The following is a 23,549-nucleotide window of genomic DNA, read 5'->3' on the forward strand; positions in this document are numbered from 1 at the left end:
GTGCAACACGTGTGTGCGTGAAGTGTTTGTTTTGGAACTTTGAACCGGCAAGAAATTGTTCGTTGTATAAGGTTGATTGTGCTGAATGTTTATTGAGCCGCGATTTATTTCGCGACAATTTGGATATTTGTCGAGGCTGTTTGGCAGACTGTAGACACGTGTTAGTTACATTTTCTGCTTCTGTTGATCCCAAATTTGTGCTCAGCATCGTTGCGCCCACGGCGGTGGCATATACTGCGCTTTTGAGTTGTCCAGCACTGAGCATTTTTCTATTTCTTCCGCAGACGGGGCAGTTATGACTGTGATATTTCAAAACGAACAGCGGCAGACTGGGACCCCGTCGCCGGCAGCAGCGTGCAGTGTAACAGCTCCAGGCACCGCGCCGGCAGCAGCCTGCAGTTTACCTGCTCCAGTCACCGCGCCGGCAGCAGCGTGTAGCGTACCTGCTTCCGATACCACACTGCCAACGGCGGGCAGCGTGACACAACAGGCTGTTGCAGATACACCGGACGTGCGAGATGGTGCAGCTGACGAGTCCTGCGAGCTCTGGTCAGCGAGAAAGACACGATTTCTCATTGCGGGATATAAGGAAAGAAAGCCGCTTCTGGGGAAGAAGGGTGGCTTCCGGTAGGCTTTATTTCTTTTAAGCAAACATTGGTGCTGGCGTTTAGCGCATGTAATAAACATTCGACGAAAACAATTTTGCATGTACCTCGAGAGTCCACACTAGAGTTCATGCCCTAAAAGCTTTGTGGTGCTTGTAGGTACAGATACATTTTGAAAACCTACGACAGAGAGCAATTACTCCATTAAACAGAAAATGACCACATTTCTTATGCTATCTTTTTAGGACCAAAAAGGCGCTCTGGGAGGCCCTTGCTGAAGCTGTGAGCAAGGAATTTTCCTGCAGCATTACTGCAGTGCAGGCCGAGAACAAATGGAAGAGCCTGGAGAGAGCCTACAAAAAAACAAAAGCAAAAAACAACTCATCTGGTCACTCTAGAGTTTCATGTTGCCATGAAGAGTGAGTACATTTCTTTAGATCAGTACAATAACAATCTTAATAACAAGCAAAGGAAGGAGGCTCACTCTTCTGGCCGACATCTTGACAAATGGACTTGTGTTGCAGAGATGAAGGCTGCACTAAAAATCTTAACATTGTGCTTTTTTTTTAATTCTAAGCACAATGTTAAGGTAATTTTTGGTGCAGCATTATCCCCTCTTGAGTTTCTTGCTAATGTGGTTTCTTGGCCTGCCATTCATGAAGCCTTCCAACATTTCTTTCAGGGAGCTAAGCGAGGTGCTGGAACGTGAACACCACATTTCGCCAACGTTTCTTTTAGCCCCAGGGAGGGTAATGGGAAATGAAAGTTCAAGGTAAGTAAGCCTGCTGAAGTTTAATTGTTGAGAAGTTCTAGAAAACTGTTTTCAATGTGAAATGTTTGTTTCAGCACACCTACACCTTCCGACACAGAGGTGACGCCCACCCACGAGGCAGAATCAATGCAAGCGGAGGCCAACGAGAACAAGGACCTCTCAATTGAGCCTCAGGATACCACACGGCAAAAGAAGCGCCGCAGGGACACCTCGCTCGACAGCGTTCTCAAAGTCCTTCAGGACGCTAAGAATGAAAGAGCCGAGCGGTTTGAGAGAAAGATGTCTCTCCTTGAGCGCCTTGTTCAAGCTGTCGAAAGAAAACCCGCTCAGGCTGAATAAATTCCTAAAAACTTTGAATGTTGTCTTGATGTCACAAGCTGTTCAAATGGTCACTGTATTATTAACTATGATTGTATCGGTCTATACAGTAAAAGCTCGTTAATTCAAACTCGAGGAGGACTAAAAATTGTTCGAATTAGCAGGCGGATGCTAGACTGAACAGATATCACACCACACTGCGCGGACAGAACCCAAAGAAGCTATCTTTGGTCTCATTACCATGAGCTAGGCGCTACTACACATTTGTGGCAGGTGATTTCGTAAATTAATTCATAGGGCTCTGACAGCAAACAGAATTTATTGATCAGTCAGGGATACGCCAGGAACAAGCACCGACATGCATTCATGTGAGCAGTGAGCATTAATGTGAAAATATATGACGCACTTTATGCTCCAAAACACATTTATTTACATGGCAGAGTTAATGGAATCAAAATGTAAAGTAATCGGTAATTTGCATTTGCTTGCGTTCGTTCTGTCGCGACTCCTAAGCTTGTCCAAGTGCTCCAGCACAGCGTCCGAATCCTCATCGGCTGAGAAATGTTTCATTGTTTTGCATCTCTAGTAAGTTTGGTTTGGTTTTGCAGCACATTGAGATCACCCTGGGTCGACTTCTGCGAGGAGAAATGAAAACCAGGGGCTCCCATTTCGAATTGACCGTTTCGGATACCAGCGCGTTTGAATTATTGGAAGTTTTCCCCACAAAAATACACAGGGCTGTGCCTGGACCAGGGTGTCAGTTCGAATTAACCAAATACAAATTATCGAGCTTTTGCTGTATAACCCATAACAGAAGTTCATATCAGCTATTGATATTGTAAGTGTAATAGCAATTATCAGGTCCCTGCACATATGAAATGTGCACTTAACAAATGTATTAGCACAATCACGGCTACTCACAACATGAGTTTACGAACGAAGGTTTTCTGCGTTATGTTCAATCAGGCATAGCACCTAACATGCACTAACAATTAGGAAATGTCATTGCATCAGTGATTGATTGCAACAGTGATTATGTTGAGAATAGTTTTTCCCACATGCACACCAGTTCTAACAACAGTAATAATATTTGTAAAAGAATAATTCACTTAAGAAACAAGGCAACATGGTTCAAGTTCTATTGATATATATAAAAAAAGAATTAGATGTTAACAGATGTTCCAACTGTTACATCCTTATCAAATACTGTTTTAACAGTGTTCACACTGTTCATCGAAGCTGCTGACACTATGCACACATGCTCACAACAAAATGTACTTAATGTGAGCACACGAGTGTTCACAATATCAGCACTGGTTCTGTGCGATATCCTTTCGCAGGCTCTCGCTGAAGCCTGCCACATGACGGTCAACGAATATGTCGGTGTTCTCATCACTGTCGTCGTCATCATCTTGCTGAGGCAGGTGCTGTAGTTCATCAAAGAAGTCCCTCTCTTCATTGCACAGATTGTGCAGTACACATGCTCCCATGACGATCAGGACACATTGCTTAATGCTGGCAGCATCAACAAAATACAGCCGTCTAAAGCGCTGTTTTAACAATCCAAAGGCATTTTCAATCGCAACTCTTTGCTGCGAGTGCACTTTGTTGAACTTTTTCTTCCACAAAGGGAAAGTTTGCCCATTGTCACGATAAGGCGTCAGTAGCCACGGCAACAGCGGGTAAGCAGAATCTCCGAGAAGATAACCACTGATGCACTTCGTCGCAGCGTCTCCAAAAAATGGGCTTTCGGAAAGAATTCTGGCGTCGTGCGCCGAGCCAGGGAAGCCAATGAAAACGTCTAAGAACTTGTTTCTATCATTGGCAATGCCCTGTAGGACGATTGAGGGAAATTTTTTCCTATTGTAGTAGGAGTTAGGAGACTCCGTCGGCTTGTTAATTTCCACATGGCAGCCGTCTATGCACCCTATGGCGTTTTGAGGCCCCTTGCCGTCGCTTTTCGCTAGGAAGCCGGCTTTGCTGCGTTCCTGCTCCTGTCTGTCGGGCCACGCAATCACTTCAGCACTCACGCTGTTCAGAAAACCCAACATTCTCTCGACACAACTGTGTACGGTCGACACGGCAATGTCGAAGCGGTCGGCCAAGGAGTACATGCTGCACTGTCCACCCAAGTAGCACAAAAGCACCAAGCACGTCTTTTCAGCACTGACCCTTGGTCGCCCTCTTGTCGCGTACGGAAAAAATGGGGACGCCATGTACCCTGCGACGAGCCTATCAAATGTCTCACGCGATAGGCGGAAAAGCCTCTTAAATTCAAAATCGAAGTACCGACTCACAACTTCTTCGCAGTACCTAGGGATTCTGTTGCGGTTCAACCTAGTCAGTCTGAGCGCAACAATTGCGACGACATCGTCGAACTCTTCGTCTTCACTGTCAGAGTCCATCAGTTCTATAAAACTTTGAATGACGGCTGCAGATGGTGCGATGGAATCCATGGCTTCCTAACACACGCAAGCACTCTAACGCAAGCACACAAAGAATAACTGGAATAACTGCGAGAATAGAGAAAGACGGTGGCTGCGGCGGCGCGGTACATTAGCAGAAGGCCTGCACTGCCTGCACTTTGGCATTCGTTTCAATGTGGCGCTAGTGTCGCGCTACGCGTGCACTCACTGAACTGGCGCTGCATGAGTTCAGCTCTGGCTGCACTTTTTCCTGAACTGCCTGGAACTGGTTCACGCAGTGCAAGGCAAATCGAACGGACCTAGTGCTCACCGCTTACGTACAGTACGTACATGCACACGTGGAACAGCATGGAACAGCAGACACCGGTCGGCGAAGCGGCGTTCCAGAAAGCTCCGCCAAGATGTGACCAATGTGACGGCGCTAACGGCGCCACCATCGAAAATCCCTAGAGATTCTCTCCCTAGGTACCTAGCTTTCGAACACAAGAGTGACCATTTTGACCTAGAATAGGGGGAGTGTCCAAAGCGCCGGCTCCCGCGTGGGCCTTTTGCGGTGAACTCCCGCGCCGCGCCGCTGCTGCGCCGGACCCGTGGGCTTTCCGCGCTCGGGAAGCGCGCGGAAAGCGAGGGGCGTCTGCTACGCGCTGTAGTTTTTTGCGCCGAGTTTCCCCACGGGGCACTTGAAGTCTACTTAACTTTTATAATGCGGTGCGGAATGGAGCTTATCCATCTTTAAGCGTTGTGTTAGTGCTGGGGCAACAATATAATGCAAAAAATCATGTGTTAAGCGGCATCAGCGTGGCCTAATTCCGGTCGCAGAGTTCGAGAACGTTGGTGCGTGTGTAAAAACGCGCAAAACGGACACGCACTAGCTAAGAACGAAAAAAAAAAAACCTTATTCGCACGAGTAATCGGGCAATAGTATCACACATGCACGAATTAAGAGTAATAAAAAAAGTAGATTGCACGCGCAGTCAGCTGAAATGCTTGCGCGCAGTGACCGCTTCACACTACGAGCTTTTTACTCATGGTCGCCACTGGTTTGCTAGCCATATGCACACCGCTTTATTCGACAATTAATTAGCCTCCACTAGCACTTTATTATGGACGGAACACGCCGGGAAGAGGGAAAAAAAAAAAGTAGAGACGGCCATACCACCGCAATGCTGTTGGCTTATTTTTGCTTTAGGGGTAGCATACAACAAGGCTCAGCGTGCGCAAACATTTGAAAGAAAAGCAATGCCAGGTAAACTAACCTTATTCCACAAGTTTTTGCATAAAAGGCTTAATATAGAAAATGCTTTACACATCGATATCCAGATATCATGAAACAAAGTTACATATGCACCCATTCTTGCTGTACAAGCTGCCTGAACCGAAAATACGGTAAGAAATTGACAAATAGAAGTGTAATATCTCAATCACTTCAGAAAATTGTTCAAATGCAGAGATACCTTATGTACCTAGCCTGAAAAAATGCAACATGCAATAATATATATATATATATATATATATATATATATATATATATATATATATATATATATATATATATATATATATATATATATATACTGGATCGCTGAACGTTAGTATGGAACGTTCGCGCGAGATGCATGCATTGCTTCAAGCCTTCACCATACGAAATGAAAACAGTTTCAAACAACTCCTTCTCACAGATGTTTTCACGGTTCTCGGAGGTTAGCGTTCGCCCAGTTCAGAGACTTTACAAAAAGATGTGGACGAGTAGTTACATAAAATACAATTGTTTCCGCGGCAGTTGAGTGCGCGTCAACAGGGCACCCGACCACAATTTCCCGCTTTTTCCTGATGACAATTTCGTGCTGAAGCTCCGGAGTACTTAAAGAGCGAGTCTGCTCACCTCTTGAATAAATATAAGAGATGACCAGACGGGTAAAGCAAGCCTCTTTTGTCTCGCAGACGCGTGCAATCAGCTGCTCTGAACTGAGAATCACGTTTGTTTTCGGGCGATCGCTCGTTACATGAAGTGAGGCATACACGATGTTGCACTGTTATCGTTTCATTTTCTTTGGTTTGTCTTTTTTTTTTAAGGCTAAAGCCTTAGATGCCTCATCAAACACGAAAATTGACCGTCGGCATCCCGCATAGCCAACACGAGTGATGCACAAAATCATCACGCGATGACGTCGACAGAACTTGTGTCGTCACTATGACGTCATTCAACGCGACGTCATATGATGACGCCACCACGTGACATGGCCGCTTTGCATTGCCTCCGTGATCGGGGGGGGCGATCACGGAGGCAATGTAAAAGCAGGTGAGGTGCAGAAAGCTTGCAATGCCTTCGAACCTCTCGGCAGTCCGAAACCACGTTATGTGCAGAAAGCTTTCGTAGAAGGGCGAGGGAGGTTCAATGCGTCGACTGACGAAAAAGATGGCTTTCGTTTTCGAGTCATCTCAGGCGAATGCATAAGGGACCATGTTTTTCTTTTCATTTAATTTTTTCGCATACTTTTTACCTATGCGGTCAGTTCTTCAAAATGTATGGGTAAGTCTTACATGTTGACATCGATATCGGTGTCCGCCACGTTTTTTATAACCTGACGGAAACAAATCGTCAAACCACACATCGTCAGAATTATTTCTGGCTACAGAAAGCGGGTTTGCGCGCCATACACCACATTATTATTGTTAGTCGTTACGCAAATGGCAAGCATGTCAAGTTAGTGATGCCATGACCTATCGGTCGTGTTGGGCATACGTACATTCGTGCCCCTTCGTGCCAATTTTCGTGTATAGCAAGTGAACGAGACGCGAGTTATACGCGAGTCATTTTTTACTTTTGGTACCGCGGCCACGCCAACTGACACATTCGGCTTCGCATGAAATGGCTTGAAACAGCAGAGCGCCGGAGGCAGCCTTGTAAAACAAACCTGCACGAAATAAAAGATAGGATATGAAGGGTGCAAACGCGTTAGCATGCATGAGCTTTACTATATACGTGCATATATGTGCTATGCTCTCATAGTTATCTCCAGTTTATTCTCTCCTGCAGCAAGTTCACGTTCGTCATTCCACACGAAAGTAAGTTAAGCGCCTTTTCTCACGATGAAGTGCGCGCAGGATGCGTTCCTCAAACCAGGAAACTCTATGCCTCAAACAGCCACGGAAGTGTGGACCAATGCGGTGACAAACCAGCTGAAAGGATGTATACAAAATCCTCGTTTTAAAACACACAAACTAACAAACGCGTTCTCTGTGTGATGAGTCGCTGCAGTATTATGTTGCAGTGACGCAGTATTAAATATTGCCCAAATCTCCGCAATTTTAGCTAATCCGCCTCGTGCATCGGTATGGTGGCGCCACCGCTCGGCTAAGGCGGTTGTGCCCTCTCCCAACCCCCCATAGGATCCCATGCATTTTGAATCGATTTCGTTGCGCAAAAACAAACTAGCGCCATCTCTCGACAATACGCCACACCGACGACGCAACACGGTAGAAGTGTGCGCCGTGGCGGTTTCGACCGGCGGCGGCGTGGGGGTCGTTCCGAGTCGGCGGCGGCGGCGTCGTCGGCGCACGCCGGGTTAGCCGGGTACATCATCGGCGGCGGCGCACGGCCACTTTTCGTCGGCGGCGGCGGCGCCGGCGGCGTGGAAACCGAAACTACAAGTCCTAAAACCTATATTTCACTGCGCCCTCTTTGCTAAACTGGTTGAAATTCAGGACTTTTAACACTAAGGGCTGAGAAAACCGCACAGAGAGATGTATTGAAAGTCAGAGAACTGGAAAACGTTTCGTAAATGTTTTGTTTTTCAGCCTAGATATTGAAAATAAAAAAAGAAGGGGACTTATCTCAGCAAAAGGGAGAGTTGGGCTAGTTGGTTGGGGTTCATATTGAACAGCGCAAAAAACGAGACACAATGAAGAGACTGCACAACACGAGAGCTGACTGAAACTAAATGCTTTATTCAAGCACAAAGAAAAGAAAAAGAAAAGAAGGAAACAGAAATGCGCGCGCACCCTAAGCACATGACAAGAGATTGCAGGCATACAGCAAATTTAAGTATTGTCCAAGTAAGCCATCTCACAATCGAGCAACGCAATCGGTGGAGTGCTGACAGACGTGTCACCATTTTTGCTGATAGCAAATTTAAAGCTTCAGCTATCTCTCTGATTCGCGCCTCATTGTGTCCAAAAACAGTGGTCGTGCGGCAGAACTCCGGTGAGCAGCCACAAGCGGCACAGTGGGCGGCCAAATGCGAATACGGCGCACACTTGAGAGAGCTATGATCATAGGCGTGCGCACAGGGGCCCCGGGGCGGCCGCCCCCCCTAATCACCTAAGAGGGGGGGGGGGCGCAAAATCTGCCCTGTACATTGACCCTTCTAGTCACCCAAGAGAAGGGGGAATTGAGTACACAACTACAACTGCAACCAACGTATAAACGTTGACTGCAACTGCCTTTCACTGGGCTCTGGGGTCCTACCTGTATAATAATAACTAGAGTCACTGGAAAATTTCAGAGTACCGCAAAGGTAGGCTGCACGCGGGCAACATTGGGCGGCGGCGGCCATTTCTCTTCCGGACCGTCCAGCGCTTTGGTAGCGTGTGTTGAGAAGTGACCGATCTTTTCGCCCCGATGCCGTGTTATGCTCGGCGTAACTGCAATGTGTGTTTCTTCAAAAGGATATCAGAAGTGATTTCGAGTCATCTACAGTCGTGAATCGACTGTGCGGTAAGCGGTGTAGCTAATGAAACGTGCGGCGAATGATGCCATGTGCTCGCGAACTGTCTTCGTGGCTTCATCGGTCTCTTTTCGTTTCACGGCCGGGTGTGTTCGCAAGCTCCGGAGCTGTATAGTTGCATTAACGTAATGACCATGCGAGATGCCATTTACTTCGACACTTGGTGAATGTTGACTGTTTGCGCTAGCTTTGCAGTCGGTGTTCAGGTTCACTTCATAGTGCATTCGAGAACATTATCGAACATCGCGAACATTCAGCATTGCGTTCTTCGACTGATCGCTGATGCATACCTTACTTGCGCACCATGCTTGCTGTTCAGCTGGGTGTTATCTGTAATATAAGTGGTGTGTGTACGGTAAGGGGAAGTTGTGCGTGAAGTATTTGTCTTAATTTGTCTCGCTTCGGAACGCCAGCAGCCGAACGCACGGGCGAATCGGCGTGCGGTAGGTAAGGTGCATCTTTGCGAATACGTTGTCATTTCCTAACAGATACGTAGAAAATAGGCCACCAGAAATGATTGACGTCACTACTCAGTTTCATTTCCTTTTTTTTTGTCTCCCTGATTTTCTCAACGTTACAGTGCATTTGCAAATATTTTGCTGTGTTCCGACACAGTTTTCTTTTTTTTTTGGTGTTGCCAGCGCGTAAACAGCTGGGGTTCGGTTTCTGCACTGCTTTTAATTTCAACTTTTTTTCGTAATGCACTCTTGCTAAAACTTCCTCGGCGCAGTGCTTTGTGTTATTTTGATCAGTGATAGCACATCCCCACGCGCACGCTACTGCAACACAGTATGTACATAGATCTAGGGCTCGCATGAAATCGACTCCCTCAATGCGTGGGAGGATAAGCCTTTTTTTTTCTGTGACCATTTCTCACCCACTCAACAGTATTGTAGGGGTACGCTCGGTGCAATGCAGCATTAGCAACATTAAAAAAATAAAATATGCTTAATAACCTTGCTTTATACCAAGTTTATCAACAGAGTTCCACGCTTCAGTTTTGCGCAGTGGCAAATGATCATGCGACAATTGCCTTCAAGGTATACAGTAAACAGTTATTATTTTAATAAGTCTTCGATTTCGCTCTTGTGCGTGACACGCTTATAACTCGAAATGCATGCACAATCTGTTCAACAGATCGAGATATAAACAGCCGAGCAAATAGAAAGGTATGTAGAATGTAGTTCTCAATATCGCTGAACATAGGGAACCGAAAAGGTGAAGTATCCTGTTGCATGAGAGCTTTTCCAGCAAAATTAGTGTAGTTCACTGCAGAGAGGAGTGTTCTCCGAGAGGGGCGAATTCATTCCGCGGCCAACTATGCAGCCACGTACAACGACGCTCTTTGACGTTAATGTTTCCCACACGGAATGCAAAAATATACGAAATACCCGGATTAGCTCACCAGCAACGTTCGCTTACTGGTGACCTACTCTCTGGCATCTGCATGACGCGTTTAAAAAAGCGACAAAGTACTTCTAGGGACCGTGGTACTGCTAAATGTCCGGCCGCGCTCTGCATTCAACGCGCCTGCACCCAAAGCGCTTGGAAGGGATATGGCGGCGAGAGGTCGCGTGATACGAGTAAGCCAATCGCGTCGACGGCGGCGCGCGGAAAACAGATGCGATACTCTGAAATTTTTCTAGTGACTCTAATAATAACCAGTCATTATATGTATGTTACACAATAAAACTGATTGATTGATTGATTGATTGATTGATTGATTGATTGATTGATTGATACGTACGTTGCTTTTGCAAGGGACGAACTTTGTGATCGGTGAAATGCAGGGAAAGTGTCCGCTCCCGAGCGAAAGAGAAAGCGCGCAAGAGCGAGCGGGTTTTATTACAACGCTCCCCTAGCGTACGTCGCCGCACTAAATCGAACGATTGCCTTCCACCAATGACACGCGCCATATGTGACGTCATTCCTATTTTATAACAGACTTCTTTTTAATGTGTACGTAAACGATGTGACTGAACTAAATAATGACTCTTCCATTGTAACGTACGCGGATGACACAAGTCTGTTCGTAACCGGCCATGATATTAATGAAGTTTTTACTAAGTCTCAAAAAGCCCTTTCAGATCTTTGGGAGTGGTCGAATACTAACTTGCTTAAAATCAACGCTGGCAAAACTAAAGCCATCTTATTTAGGGCCAAAAACAAACATGCACGTCTACCAGCAGACTTGTGTCTTGGTGGGAGTGTAATCGAGCTTGTGGAAAAGCATAAATCGCTTGGCGTCGTCCTTTCTGATATGACGTGGACGGCTCACTTTGACTATCTTTCTAAATCACTGTCTTCAGCTACGGGAGCGCTATCGCGGTGCCGCCATTTCTTTCCTAGCAAGCTTATCAAAACGAAAATATATAACGCTCTGTTTAGCGCTCGTGTAAACTTTTGTACACTTGTGTGGGGAACAACTACGCAAACAAATCTGCGTAGAATCCTCTTGTTACAGAAGAAAGCATTACGATGCATCGCTAACGTTTCCTACGCTCATCCCACTAAAGAATGTTTTCTCCGTTATCAAGTAATAAATGCCACTCTCATGTATCAGTACCGCATATTGCATTCGTTTTTCTTTTCAAACAAAAGTACTATAAACTTTCTAAGTAATAACTGCGGATTAAAAAAAACAGATAAGCGATCCAAGAACCAGAGGCCACGAGAAATGGTTAGTACCGTGTTAAGGATTTCCCCTAGCCTCACGCGGGGACCCCAACCACCAGTAGCCTCACCCCGGGTCCCCAAAGACGAAACATCTCAGCATTGGGACGCAGGCCGTCTCTCACAGCCCCCAACGCAGGCACGCAGTCCTCCCGTCCTGTCAACGTAACTGACACCACACCGCCCCCCCCCCCCCCCCGCGACGGGGTTGGGGGGCTTTCCTGGAAAGGCATCTGGACTGCGCACGTGGCGTTCAGCAAGTGAAAATGGAAGCAAAACAGAAGAAATACCACGAGGGTGAGAGAGTGGCCGGTGCGGGGGAACTTCGGAGACGAGGCAGATACTTTTGAGCCACGAACCAAGAGTCACGTTTCAAGGCAGTTGTAAATTCTGTAAATAAACTTCTTGTTCTAATTGTAATCGAAGCTTTCATAATATACCGTGATGGTGCACAACTTATGGCAAACAATCACTGGCTTTCAGTGTACCGTATCTTTTAAACAAATATGAGAAGCAGGGTATCGATTTTAACAATGTTTGTAAAAAAAAGTTGCGTGATTATTTTATGTCTGAACTGTACTGAGCAGTGGTATCTGTTCTTACCACCACACACTTCTTTCACCGTACAATGTAATATTTTTTTTAAAACAATTGTGCGGGAAAAATGTTTCGATATAAATCTGCTTACAGCAAGCACGTTTTAAATGTACGTATCATGATCCGACGTCATTTTTAGTATACTTACCTTTCCGTTTATGTATGCACGTGTATACAGTGTATATATGTATGTCTTACGTTTATCAGTATTCTATGGCCTTAGTTGTTTTTTTTTACTACTTTAAATATCCTTTCTTCATTAAGTACCCTATGTTGCCTAGAAAATGTATGTGTACGCTGCCTTGTGTATGGGCCCCCGGGCACCTTCAAGCTGCATTTCGCCGCTTTTCGCCTAGGGTGACCCCCAACTTTATGTTGGAAATAAATTTTCTTGATTCTTGATACTGTGCCCACTCGCAGCTGAGGACAATTGATCAATTCTGGCACACAGGGTATTGAGCTTATTCTTAGCGGAATAGTGGACGTCAATATTAAAGTTGTGTGCAATCTTTTTAATACGGTGAGAAAGGCCATGAATATACGGGATCACCACCAGTTCGTTACCCTTTCCCCGTTTGTCATCTAGCGGTTTTGCTGGACCCTTAATTTCTATTTCTAACTTTGTTCATAATTTTTAATGACGCAGAAACAATGGCGTCAAGAGGGAAGCCCGCGTGTTTCAGACGCTGAACTTGAGATAAGAGGCTAGAGGACATTTTGTGGACACAAGATTTGGTTAGGGCAGAAAAGTTTTTGGACAGAATGAGGCGCGAATCAGAGAGATAGCTGAAGCTTTTGCTATCAGCAAAAATGGTGACACGTGTGTCAGCACTCCATCGATTGCGTTGCTCGATTGTGAGATGGCTTACTTGGACAATACTTAAGTTTGCTGTATGCCTGCAATCGCTTAGGGTGCGCGCGCATTTCTGTTTCCTTCTTTTCTTTTTCTTTTCTTTGTGCTTGAATAAAGCATTTAGTTGCAGTCAGCGCTCGTGTTGTGCAGTCTCTTCTTTGTGTCTCGTTTTTTGCGCTGTTCAATATGGATTTATCTCAAGTCACGTACAGTGTGTAGCAGTAGTTTCTGGCGTTTCACGTACCGAGACCACGATGTGTACATGATCGAGGCAAGCCACAGTGCTCCGGAAGTTTCGACCACCTGGGGTTCTTTGACGTGCACTGTTGGCATCGCATGCATACACGGGCCTCTTGCATTTAGCGTCCGTCAAAATGCGAGCACCGCGGGTAGGATCGAACACGCGTCTGTTGGGTCAGCATCAGAGCAGGCTACGTGGCTACGCGTAGTGAAGTGTGGCTCTAAACCTATTCGAAATTATCTTCCTGAAATCTGAATTCTACGTGGTGAAAGAAAGGCACTGTCTGTAGAATTTGTGGGCGCGAAAGGTGTAACACTTCTTTCGTTCAGTTCGCGCGATGGTGAAGACCTTCCGCACGTACCTGTGCATGATGGGAAAATAGCGGGAGAAGAGGGGGGGCGGGGGTTGTAATGCGGCCGATTGACGATAATCTTGATGATATTTAGTGATGTCCTTAAGAGGGAACCAGCACAAGACAACAAAAGGATAACAACCAGACAGGAAGTGCTGGACTTACAACTAAATGTTTATATTTGGCTTCACAAATTTCACGTTCAATCTTATTTCTTCCTTTGCCAATGACAATCACTGATTTGAAATCAGGGGCGCAGCCACAGGCTTTGCAGTGCAGACTGCAGAGGTTAAATTTCAGTAGAGTACCGAATTCCCTTGTCATGCGGCCGCTTCTACATCGGTCAGACGGGCCGAAGGAGATGCCTGAATGACAGATCGCGTGGACGCCGAAATCTACTCCCCACAGGCACTGGTGGAAACTAATTACCTCTACACTGCAAAGGCTGTGGCTGCGCCCCTGATTTCAAATCAGTGAGTGTCATTGGCAAAGGAATAATGAGATTCAACGTGACATTTGTGAAGCCTTCGAAATAATAAAAAAAAACATGGCAACGTGTTTTGTGATCGAGTGATCGCTCAGTTTTCCTTACAGATAAACAATTCGCATTTCTAGATAGCGGGTGCACGGGACGTTGATATTTTGGTATTTCGTGGAAATGGGCTGTTTGTACCACTTTGACACGTTTCTTGGCTTTGTAATTAGTTGTGCAACTGTGACACGTCTCAGGTAGCCTACAAGATGTATGAAGTTGGGCATGTTGGTATTGCATAACTGATCACGTAGCGCAAAATTTGACACGTACATGACAAGAGAAGGGACGAAGACGTACGAGCGCTCGCGTTCGTCCCTTCTCAACTGTCCTAGCTGTGTAAAATTTTGCGCAACGTGATCAGTCAGATAGCCTATTTACGCAAGCGCTGCTGGTTCATGTGTGTGAGGACTTTCTTCAATAAACATTCAGTTGTAAGTCCAGCGCGCGCTTGTGTTGCTCTCCTTCGCTGTCTTCTTGTTTTTTTTTTTTGTTGTTGTTGTTGTTTTCTCTTAAGAATATCATGAACCAACTCGCCCAGCAAGCTACGTTAGTGATGTCCTGTTTCAAACACAGTTGTGACAAAACGGCACCTAGATCTAGATAGTTGAATTTAGTCCGAGATAGGAAACGGACGAAGGAAAGGCAGAAGATAACTCAGTTTGATATCTTGGCATGGAGCATCGCCCGGAATGCAGGACAAAGCGTAGGAAACACAAGACATTATACACCCGTACCCACACTTTACTGTTTTGTCCGCATTGTCCTGTTCTGTGCGTTACTTCACACAAACTATATGGTGATCACCATATCGTCCAACTGTCGACCTTGCTGAACCTGCCACCCTTGGGGATCCTTTCTATTCTGTTACAATATGTTGTGCATTTCGTCTATTGTCCTTTTCTCTTTCTTTCTTCATTAAAGGCTTATCCTCCATATATTCCAGTTTCTTAACTGATTTTTTTTCTAAATATATACCCTAAACAGCTATGGCTTATTTAGACTGCTGAGTAATATAAGTGATTAATTCCTTCCATCCGCATCGAATCAATGTCAAGCTTGTACAATAGGTTAACCCCGCCCGCCTCCATTCCTACACCCCGCCCTTCCCCCTTGAACTGCCGCTGTTCCTCGACTCGCTTTCACATATTTATTTTTACTCTCCGCCGCCTTATATTACCCTTCAAATCCCGCCTCATGTAACACATTTTGTTTGAGGCCTGAGCAGATCGTCAGCCAGAATATGTCGACAGTCCTCGCCAGAAACCAGCGTTGGCGCTGTCACTAAATTTACTTGACATTCCCGTTGATCTTGAATGCAACACTACCTTTCCGCATTATTGGGAATACTTCACAACTTTTTGTGGTCCAGTGATTTAACTTGAAGTGGCAGGCGAATCATTTGAGGTGTGTTTCGTACACCTAGTGGGCAGAATTAAAGAACCGAGCCTTTACTGGTGGCAGAAGGTTCCAAACAAAGTTAGATTTGCTGAAAAAAAATTTAATCGTACTTAAATGGCGCGCCGAGAGGATACGTCTACCGTAATACTAGAGTGTACTAGAACTGTCGAGTGGCGTGAACGCGCCTCGCCGCCTGATGCCTTCCGCGTGGGAGAGTATTTCGGCCGCGCGTTAAAACCCGCATTTCCCCGAAGGGGAGTATGAGGAAGTGCGAAGCACGGGGTGATGCTATGAGGGGGCGCGCGCGACTAAACTGCAGAGCCGAGCGAAGGAGACGGCAGCGAGAGAGCACGCGCCAGCCGACCCACGGAGGTCTGGCCGTTTTTAAGTGCAAAGCACTTTTACTGATGATGATGATGATCTGTCTTCCGAACTCGTTCCAAAGAACCCGCAACGCGTTCGACTTGTTGGCGGCGTTGCGCACGCCCGAGATGGGGCTCAGGTTGTTGTCGAACCACAGTCGATCGCACACCGCGCAGCTATATCCGAAGCTGCGGTCCAGGAAGTCTCGCTTGAAGCGCGCGTCCGGCCGATCGAATTCGAGGGCCCGCGCTCGCTCACGCATCGCGCGTCACCGCGCCAGATCGGCTTCGGGGTGCTCGGCTCGCTTCGCACGCTTTCGTTCGGCGTCTCGCCGCCGGCCTTCACCGCCACAGGCAATGCGCGGGGCAAGGTAAATGTAAATGGTAGCGAAGCTTCCATAGAAACCCATACCCCCATACGTTCAGAAAATGGCTGCTCATCAGCTGGATGGATGGATGGATGCTATGAGCGTCCCCTTTATAACGGGGCGGTGACAAGTGTGCCACCAGGCTCGAAAAAAAAAAAAAAAAACCTTTACTCTTTTTTTTTTAGCGTTGGCCCAGTGTCTTTACTTCAATTAAAACTATTTTACTCCAGAAGACAAAAAAAAAAACCCTTAAGTTTTCAGCTTCGTTCTGTGCCCTTTACGGCACAGAACGAAGCTGCTCAGAACGGCACAGCTGCTCATGGGGCTTAGCGCCATCTGTGTGAGGAGGGAACACTTCCGGCGGAACAAAAAATAAAGCGGATGTGACGCAATATCCGGTAAAAAAGTGACGTCATTTTGTTGGCCCTAGCGCGAAATTTGACCTCAAAATATTCTTCTTAGGCCCCTGATCGCTAAGGGGTCGCGCTACGGCGAGCCGGCAAGCCCTTGGCGAATGCGCTTGAAGTCAACGCTAGCTAAACTAATATCGACCCGTGACTAAACAGCGGTGTTTAAGTGTACCGTCATGCAATTCGCCTTGGTTTTACCAGGAAACTTTATTCTTTGAGCTTTTATTCTGCGTTCGTGTCATCTTCCACAGCGTGAATAATGTAGGCAACAGCGTACCTCTCATGTCTGCAGCGTTGCTTATTTGCTTCGCACATGCGCAGGGGACTTAAAGAGCGCATTGCATGTGTGCTTCAGTTCCAACGAGAAGAAAAGACGCCTGGTCACGCCAAAATAATGATATTTCAGTTTTATTCAATGGCCACAATAACGCAATTACACACTCTACACAATGAGCAAGGAATGTCATAATATGTACATACAAGAAGTGCGTAGACTACGTGCACTATGTTTTGCCTTTTGTTCCGATAAATTAACCTTACGTGTAACATATCAAGACATGCGAATTATAGTGATTGTAGCGCGACAAATAACTTAGCGATCTGCTCACCGATAACAGGAAATATAATACGCACGGCGTGTTCACGAAGGAAACCGGGCAGCAGAAATACTGATTCATGAAAGTCCAGCAAGCGCACTACTCCGAACCGTTGCCCCGGTGTCTTATCTAGAAGCGAGGGCTCGCCAGGCGTACGCGTGTTGCTATTGCATCCTTGGAATACCACATCGTTTCGTCGTTTCCGCGAGTACCGAGGAAAGCGCTCGGCGTGAAATGTTAGCCGCCTCGTGCCGTTGTCCGTTGAACACCGTAGCCAACACGTTCACCAACGATGAAACGCACCTCGCAACTTCGCGCACACCAAAATAAAGTTCTCACCAAATAATTGACAGAACGCATGCAAGTGCGAAACACCAGAACACCTGAGGGGGCGTGTCGCCGCAGACGAACTTTACGCGCGCATTTCCGAACACTACAAGGACTGCGTCGCAGAGCAATGGCATGTGTCATTCTTTAGAGGGCGCTAATAAGAAGATTTTTGATAATGCATATACATTTTCATGAATTCTTTGTACACTGGATCTAAATAAATGTTATTCTGAAATAAATCTCGGTCATAAAATATAAATATTATTTTGTTGTTGAATGAAATTAGGTTTTTTGTTATTAGTGTTTGTTCCCACCACACCTAGTCGCGCTTCAATCGCTACTCCCATAACTCCCCATGCTGATGTCGCTGACAATAGGATCTGAACCGCTTTTCGCCCGAAGCTTCGCGACCTATTTGGATAGACCTTGCGCGGGGCGCGCGCAGCCACGGAGCGGAGGGCGGAGCGCGCGCAGTCACGTGGGGCGTGACGTCGCTGTGCCGTTGCTACAGACGCTCCTCTCCGCTCCTCGCGCCGTTGGTATGGGACGGCGGATTCAGGGTCGCTTATAAAGTGCATTCGCACTTAAAAAAGTGCGGCCGGTGCGGCCCTCTGGCGGGGGTCTGGCCGTTGCCAGGCGAGCGAGACCGGCGAGACGGAGACGCGTAGACGCGGTGGCTCCGGCCATCGTATCGATAGTATGCGCTCCCCTTCTGCGGTAGTGTTATGTTATTTCGGCAGAGTAAAAAGCTGGGCTTGGTGTTCCCTGGCTACTGTGCGATGGAGTTAGGAGAGGCCAGGATAGACGCACATCATTATCTTTGTTTATTGCTAGCGTGCATGCTTGTTGACATCCGACCGTCAGTTCGTACGTGTTGCATATCGTGCTTTAATTGTGGTGTTAATTCTAATGCGGCCGGACTGCTCGCGCTGAGCTTACAAGAGTGCCCCCTACCTCTAGGCCGCACACCTTGATTTAACAGCACTAACATTGTTTCATTTCGTTGTTGCTGCAAGTATAAATTCTGAGTGAACAAAGCAGTACAAAAGCGTGCACTGTCGGCGCAGAGCATTACGACGTTCGGCGACGAGTATGGCGAGTACGAACAAGGTTCTGTCTTCGGGAGAAGAAGCGGCGCGGCGGGAAATATGATGGGAATTTGCTAGAGCACATGGGCCCAATGATGACGGGCCGACCCCGTTTCGAGTGAGAGAGGCGTGTCGCCGCAACTGCACGACAAAACTCGTCGGGAAGAGAGACGTCGGCCGCCCAGCAACGAAGGGAATCCGATCCTGACTTGCGAGTGGCCAAAGCAGGAGCTCACGGACCGTTTAGCGGCGTCATATTATCATCGCTGTATCGACAGCTAAAATAGTACTTAGTAAAAAACGCACCCCAAAGCCAAGGAATTAGGCACCAGCTCCGCAGTTTCATCAGTCTTCGCGACGCCAAGTCAGTGAAGCTGTGCTAAATTTTACCCTTGAATGTTGCATTTGTGCGCTGTGACGTGCAGCTCATGCAGTCACTGCTTCATCGCAATGCCCACTGAATACTTTGTAATACCAAAGGAAACATGGCACTGCCGCAGAACCCAACGACGGTCGGAGTGCCGTCGCGGCCGCGTCTTCGTCGTCTAGGCAACCGCGACCGCCGCGCGCGGAGCAGCTCTGTGTACCACGTGACTTTTTTAACGCGCGGCCGAAATACTCTCCCGTTTCTCCCCTTCCGCGTCGACCGTAGCGGCGGCGCTGCACTCGCTCGGTACTGAAGGCGCGCACCGCCGCGCGCTAGAAACTGGGAGCGTGCGTCGGCGGCGCCCGGCTAATCGGCACTGATGCGGCTTTCGTTGCGTGTCTATCATTATTAAGCGTAGGACTTGTCGTCCTAAGCCTTAATGGAAGAAACTCTAAAGATTTTAATGGATGCTTGCTTCATATATTTGAGAGATACTGCAAGTCAATTCTTGTAGCCGAAGTGACTGCTGGAAAGTACGCAAAATATAAAAATGAAAACAGGCTGACACCGACCGTGAAGATTTACGATCTCGGTGTAATTGAGCCGAACTCATTGCTGGGCTAGTTAGAACAATTGCGTCAATTAACTAGACCCTGAACGATCGCCAGAAGAAAGAGACAGAGGAAACAAATCGCGTGCCTTTATTCTAATTTCTTCTGTCTTAATGCTTTCTTCTGGTAGTGCTTCGGCGTCTAGTTTATTCCGAGTAACTGAGCTGCTGTAATGGAATTCAACTGTGCTCAGAAAGCTGTGTGCTGATATTCTGCCGAAAGCACACCGAACATTTACCGCGCGTTGGCGAAGCTGCGTGTACGGTGTGTATCTTTACAAAGGCGCTGTGTAAATATGACTTTTTCTACATTACGAGGGCTCAAAGGTATTGGAACTCAAAGGTAACTCGACCGGTACAAATAACGGTCGTCCTCAGGGGCGTTGCACGGATATTGTTATTGCTAGGCGCCGGGTGGGGAGGGGATACTTTATTGTCCGTATTTGTGCGTGTAAATATATATATGCACATATGCTATATAAAAACATAATATCGCAAAGCATAGAGCACCACCGCCCCTCCTGGCTTCCCTTTTGACACTTTACAAATAAAGCAATCAAATTGTAATACAAAACATTGCCAAAAAGAAGCTTTTGTAATGGCATCGTTTAGAAGATCAGGAAAAGTGCAATATAAGCTGTTCATTGAAGAGGAGAACTGATTGTAGTGAATTTAGGCGGAATAACCGACGGGCTATATTTACATCTGCGCATTTCAATATGCTTTAAATACGCCTTGATGCATGAAGTTTGTGCTTCGGAGGTGAACGCGCGCCTTCGGCTCGGCTACCTTGCACGGCACCCTGGTACGCGTTAAGCCCTCGGAGGTCACATAACCGATCCACAGTAACCACGGAAGCACGCTGTTGAAACAAGGTAGCTTTTCGACATTAAAGAAAATGCGCGAAACTGGCAGAACTCAGCCGTTACTAATATAAATATTGTGATAGAGTTATTTGTACTCAGGTTACTCATGAAACAGTCGAGCGCATTGGATATATCGTAGAGGCTGCCGGCAGAAGAATTGTAGGCTTTCGTCGCTGGTTTGTTATTTCTTCGTAGTCAGTGTTCGTAGTCACTTATAGTGTAGCGCGGCTCGAAGTGTTGCTTGCAAACCGCACTGCAATCAGTGAGCAGCTAGGTGCATGTGCGCAAAATTCGATTGTCGCCTTCTTTGGGGATCGACAGGCTCCAAGAACAGGGAATATGGCGGCGCAATTTCGGCACCCCTGCATATTCACTCGTGCACCATGCACCTAGCAGGCGTTGAGACACCGATTAAAGCTCAGTAATGCATTAAACGCGCTCAAAATGCGCAATTACACTCTTTCGTAGGCTGCGACGCGCGCGCTCCAAACGCAGACGCTCTCCACAGCTTCAGTACAAAGTGACTACAGCGCCGCCGCTACTATCGCCCGTCGGAGCATCACCCGAGATGCGGCGCGGCCGCTTCGTTCGTTCCACTGCCCCCTTCTAGTACACTGTAGTAATACGTCGGCGGCGGCGGCGCGCCGATCAGTTGGCCTCGGCGGCGGCGCGCCGACGTCTCGGCGCACACCTCTACAGCGGTGGCCACGCCAGCACTAACGCCAGAGCGCGCGGTGGCGCGGTCACACGTCTCTGCCAAAAAAAAAAAAAAAAGGAGGCGGGATTTGTTATTGCAGGCTAATAACCAGTTAATATAAATGAGCACCTTTAAAGTTTTACGGGGGTTGTTTTATTTGTAGCCATTGCAACTGAACTAACAATTCGAGTGCTCAGTATTAAAGCGTCGTTGGCGCCGTTGGCGCCACTTGCTTTCCTGTCGGCAAGTTGCAACTTTCCCGTGCCGCGTCGGCAAGTGTCAGCGGATCGCGGTAGTAGTGGCGTAGTGGTGGTAGTGGTAGTAGCAGTAGTAGTCGGTAAGGTGGCTAATCGTGGGGCGGCGTTGATCGGTCAGCTGCTCGTGATGTTCAGCATGCGTTGCTTACGACCGAGCACCGCCTAACTCTTTGCCTATTGGGATATCAATTAGAGCGAATCCACTAATTTGTAGCGGTTTCTCTAGTCGCAGGCCGTCTTGTCAGCCGAGCCCGCGTGCCATGTTGTAGCCGCCGTTATCAATTGGTTAACTGCAACGAAAAAAAAAGCTTCGTCGGGAAGGGCGGGATAACTACTCGGCCACCATGATCCACAGCGTTTTCGTCATAAATGGCTCTGGGTAAGATGTGCTTGACATGTTAGTGATTTTGCTTTTGCTCCATACCGTTCACACACAGCCGGCCTGTCCGTGTCATTTATTTATTGGTTGCAGGGGCGGCGCCAGTGGGGGGTTTGGGGGGGCTCCAGCCCCCCCAAAATTTCCGCCTGCCCCCCCTTTGTCCCCCCAAGAGCAAGCATAGTCAAAATACAATGCATATGTTTCCAGCCTCCCTGCCCCCCTGAAGGAACGTGGGTGCCCCCCCAGTAAAAAAATCCTGGCGCCGCCCCTGATTGGTTGATGCCTTCTCGCCTGTTACGCATCTCGAAAGTTGCCCTAATGTTCTCTCTCGCGACCCTATTGAACTTAAGCCGTCGATTGTGTCATTCCCTGGCCGGTGGCAACTCATAATCGGCCCCTACCATTGTGGTGCCGACAGTGACTGCACACAAATGTAAAAACTTACTTCGTGGGTGGACATTGCTCATGCTAGACAGTCGATTGTACGGTATACTCAACAATTCGGATTACAGTTCGTGCCGCGCAGGAAGCGCCTGTAGTTATTTGACCTAAACATTGTTCACGCTTTTTAACTTTTAATAAGGTGTAATGCTTTCCGACGACCCTTTGCTGGGGTACATGTACCCGTTGTTCACATTTGTGTTCTGTAAGCGCATAATATCATTGCAAACGTCAAAAGTTCATTAGATAACTACGTGCGTCACGAAGACGTGCATGCCATGCTTGTTCTCGCCAGAGTTTCATGTAGTGAACTGCCTCAGGATAATGAGTGAAGCAAACCAGCAAAGCTTCAATTTGGGCTAGTTGGTATGGCATTCTAATGTAGATGCGCTGAGCGAAATGCACAAGCGGGTGACGGAATAAGTGGACAGGGCGAGTGGTGCGCACCACTCGTCCTGTCCATTATTCAGTTACTCGTTTGTGCATTTTGCTCGGCGCATCTACATTACGAAACCCGCAAAGCTGTTGTTGCTTTCGTTCATTTGTTCAATGCCTGGTGTATAGGGTTTGTTCACAACGAATTTTACTTCAGGTGAAATGTGCCAAACTGTAACTGCTGGATAGATGGAATGTGGGCACCGACTTACTGCCCATATGTAGGCACAGATCTTTATGAAGTGTGCTTAAATGGTACCCTTCTTTTTGCTGACTTCCGCTTAAACTGAACTGGCAGTGAAGATAGTGTACACTACAATTCATTCTAGTGAAACTACCAAGGTGCTCAATCTCTTGCATTGTGTGTACCGTAGTGTTGTCATGACCCCTCTGTGGAATGCTTGGAATATTAGTGGGTCCTAATGTGAATGATGTCTTGACTTCACTTATGCTTGCTTCTGTGATGATCATCGTAACGCTGGGTGTTTGATAACATTAGAGTAACTAGCGAGAAAGCAAAGGAGAGCATCAGTAAAACCTGCAGTTGCAATGCATCTTGTTACAGCGCAACACTAGACAAGGACAAAAATGAAGGATGTGTAGTGTTGCGCTGTGACTGAGTTCAAGGTGAATCCCAACCAACTCTTGTTTCAATGCAGTTGGCACTGTAGTTTCAAACCTATTGGCATGGGATCGAGGCGACATTTTTTAATCCACTTTTGGGGCACGCAACACGATAGTGTGGTTGAGAAGCACATGGCTTGTACGTGGCGTCACAGACAGGGTCTCTGCGCTTGTTCACAAACATGGCGGCCACCGTGGCTTTTTATCTCATTAGCGCATTCT

The 23,549-nt window shown here is 47.1% G+C and overlaps 3 protein-coding genes across 3 annotated transcripts in view; 2 read left to right on the plus strand and 1 right to left on the minus strand.

Annotated features, from left to right (window-relative positions):
• Window positions 1-403: 403 nt before the first annotated feature.
• On the plus strand, window positions 404-1,838 carry LOC119379643 (uncharacterized; the record flags this gene model as incomplete). The annotated part of the gene is made up of 4 exons (XM_037648945.2): window positions 404-627; window positions 851-1,024; window positions 1,288-1,377; window positions 1,452-1,838. Coding segments are annotated over 4 exons (753 nt in total), but the record flags the coding sequence as incomplete, so codon positions are not given.
• A 332-nt stretch (window positions 1,839-2,170) lies between these two features.
• Window positions 2,171-4,221, minus strand: LOC119384841 (uncharacterized). The gene has a single exon (XM_037652526.1). It carries the CDS (start codon window positions 4,149-4,151, stop codon window positions 3,003-3,005), a length of 1,149 nt encoding a protein of 382 aa, XP_037508454.1. The 5' UTR covers window positions 4,152-4,221; the 3' UTR covers window positions 2,171-3,002.
• A 17,301-nt stretch (window positions 4,222-21,522) lies between these two features.
• LOC119389661 (AP-3 complex subunit mu-2) overlaps window positions 21,523-23,549 on the plus strand; it is a 101,682-nt gene continuing 99,655 nt past the window's right edge. Inside the window, exon 1 of the mRNA XM_037657022.2 lies at window positions 21,523-21,827. Coding sequence (XP_037512950.1) covers window positions 21,793-21,827 — 35 coding nt within the window. The 5' untranslated portion in view covers window positions 21,523-21,792. The remainder of the gene's footprint in view (window positions 21,828-23,549) is intronic.

Source organism: Rhipicephalus sanguineus, chromosome 1, assembly GCF_013339695.2.
Source record: "Rhipicephalus sanguineus isolate Rsan-2018 chromosome 1, BIME_Rsan_1.4, whole genome shotgun sequence".
NCBI lineage: Eukaryota > Metazoa > Arthropoda > Arachnida > Ixodida > Ixodidae > Rhipicephalus > Rhipicephalus sanguineus.

Coding starts and splice junctions, on each gene's coding strand:
- LOC119384841 (XM_037652526.1), bottom strand. CDS start 4,151: ATGGATTCCATCGCACCATCTGCAGCCGTCATTCAAAGTTTTATAGAA.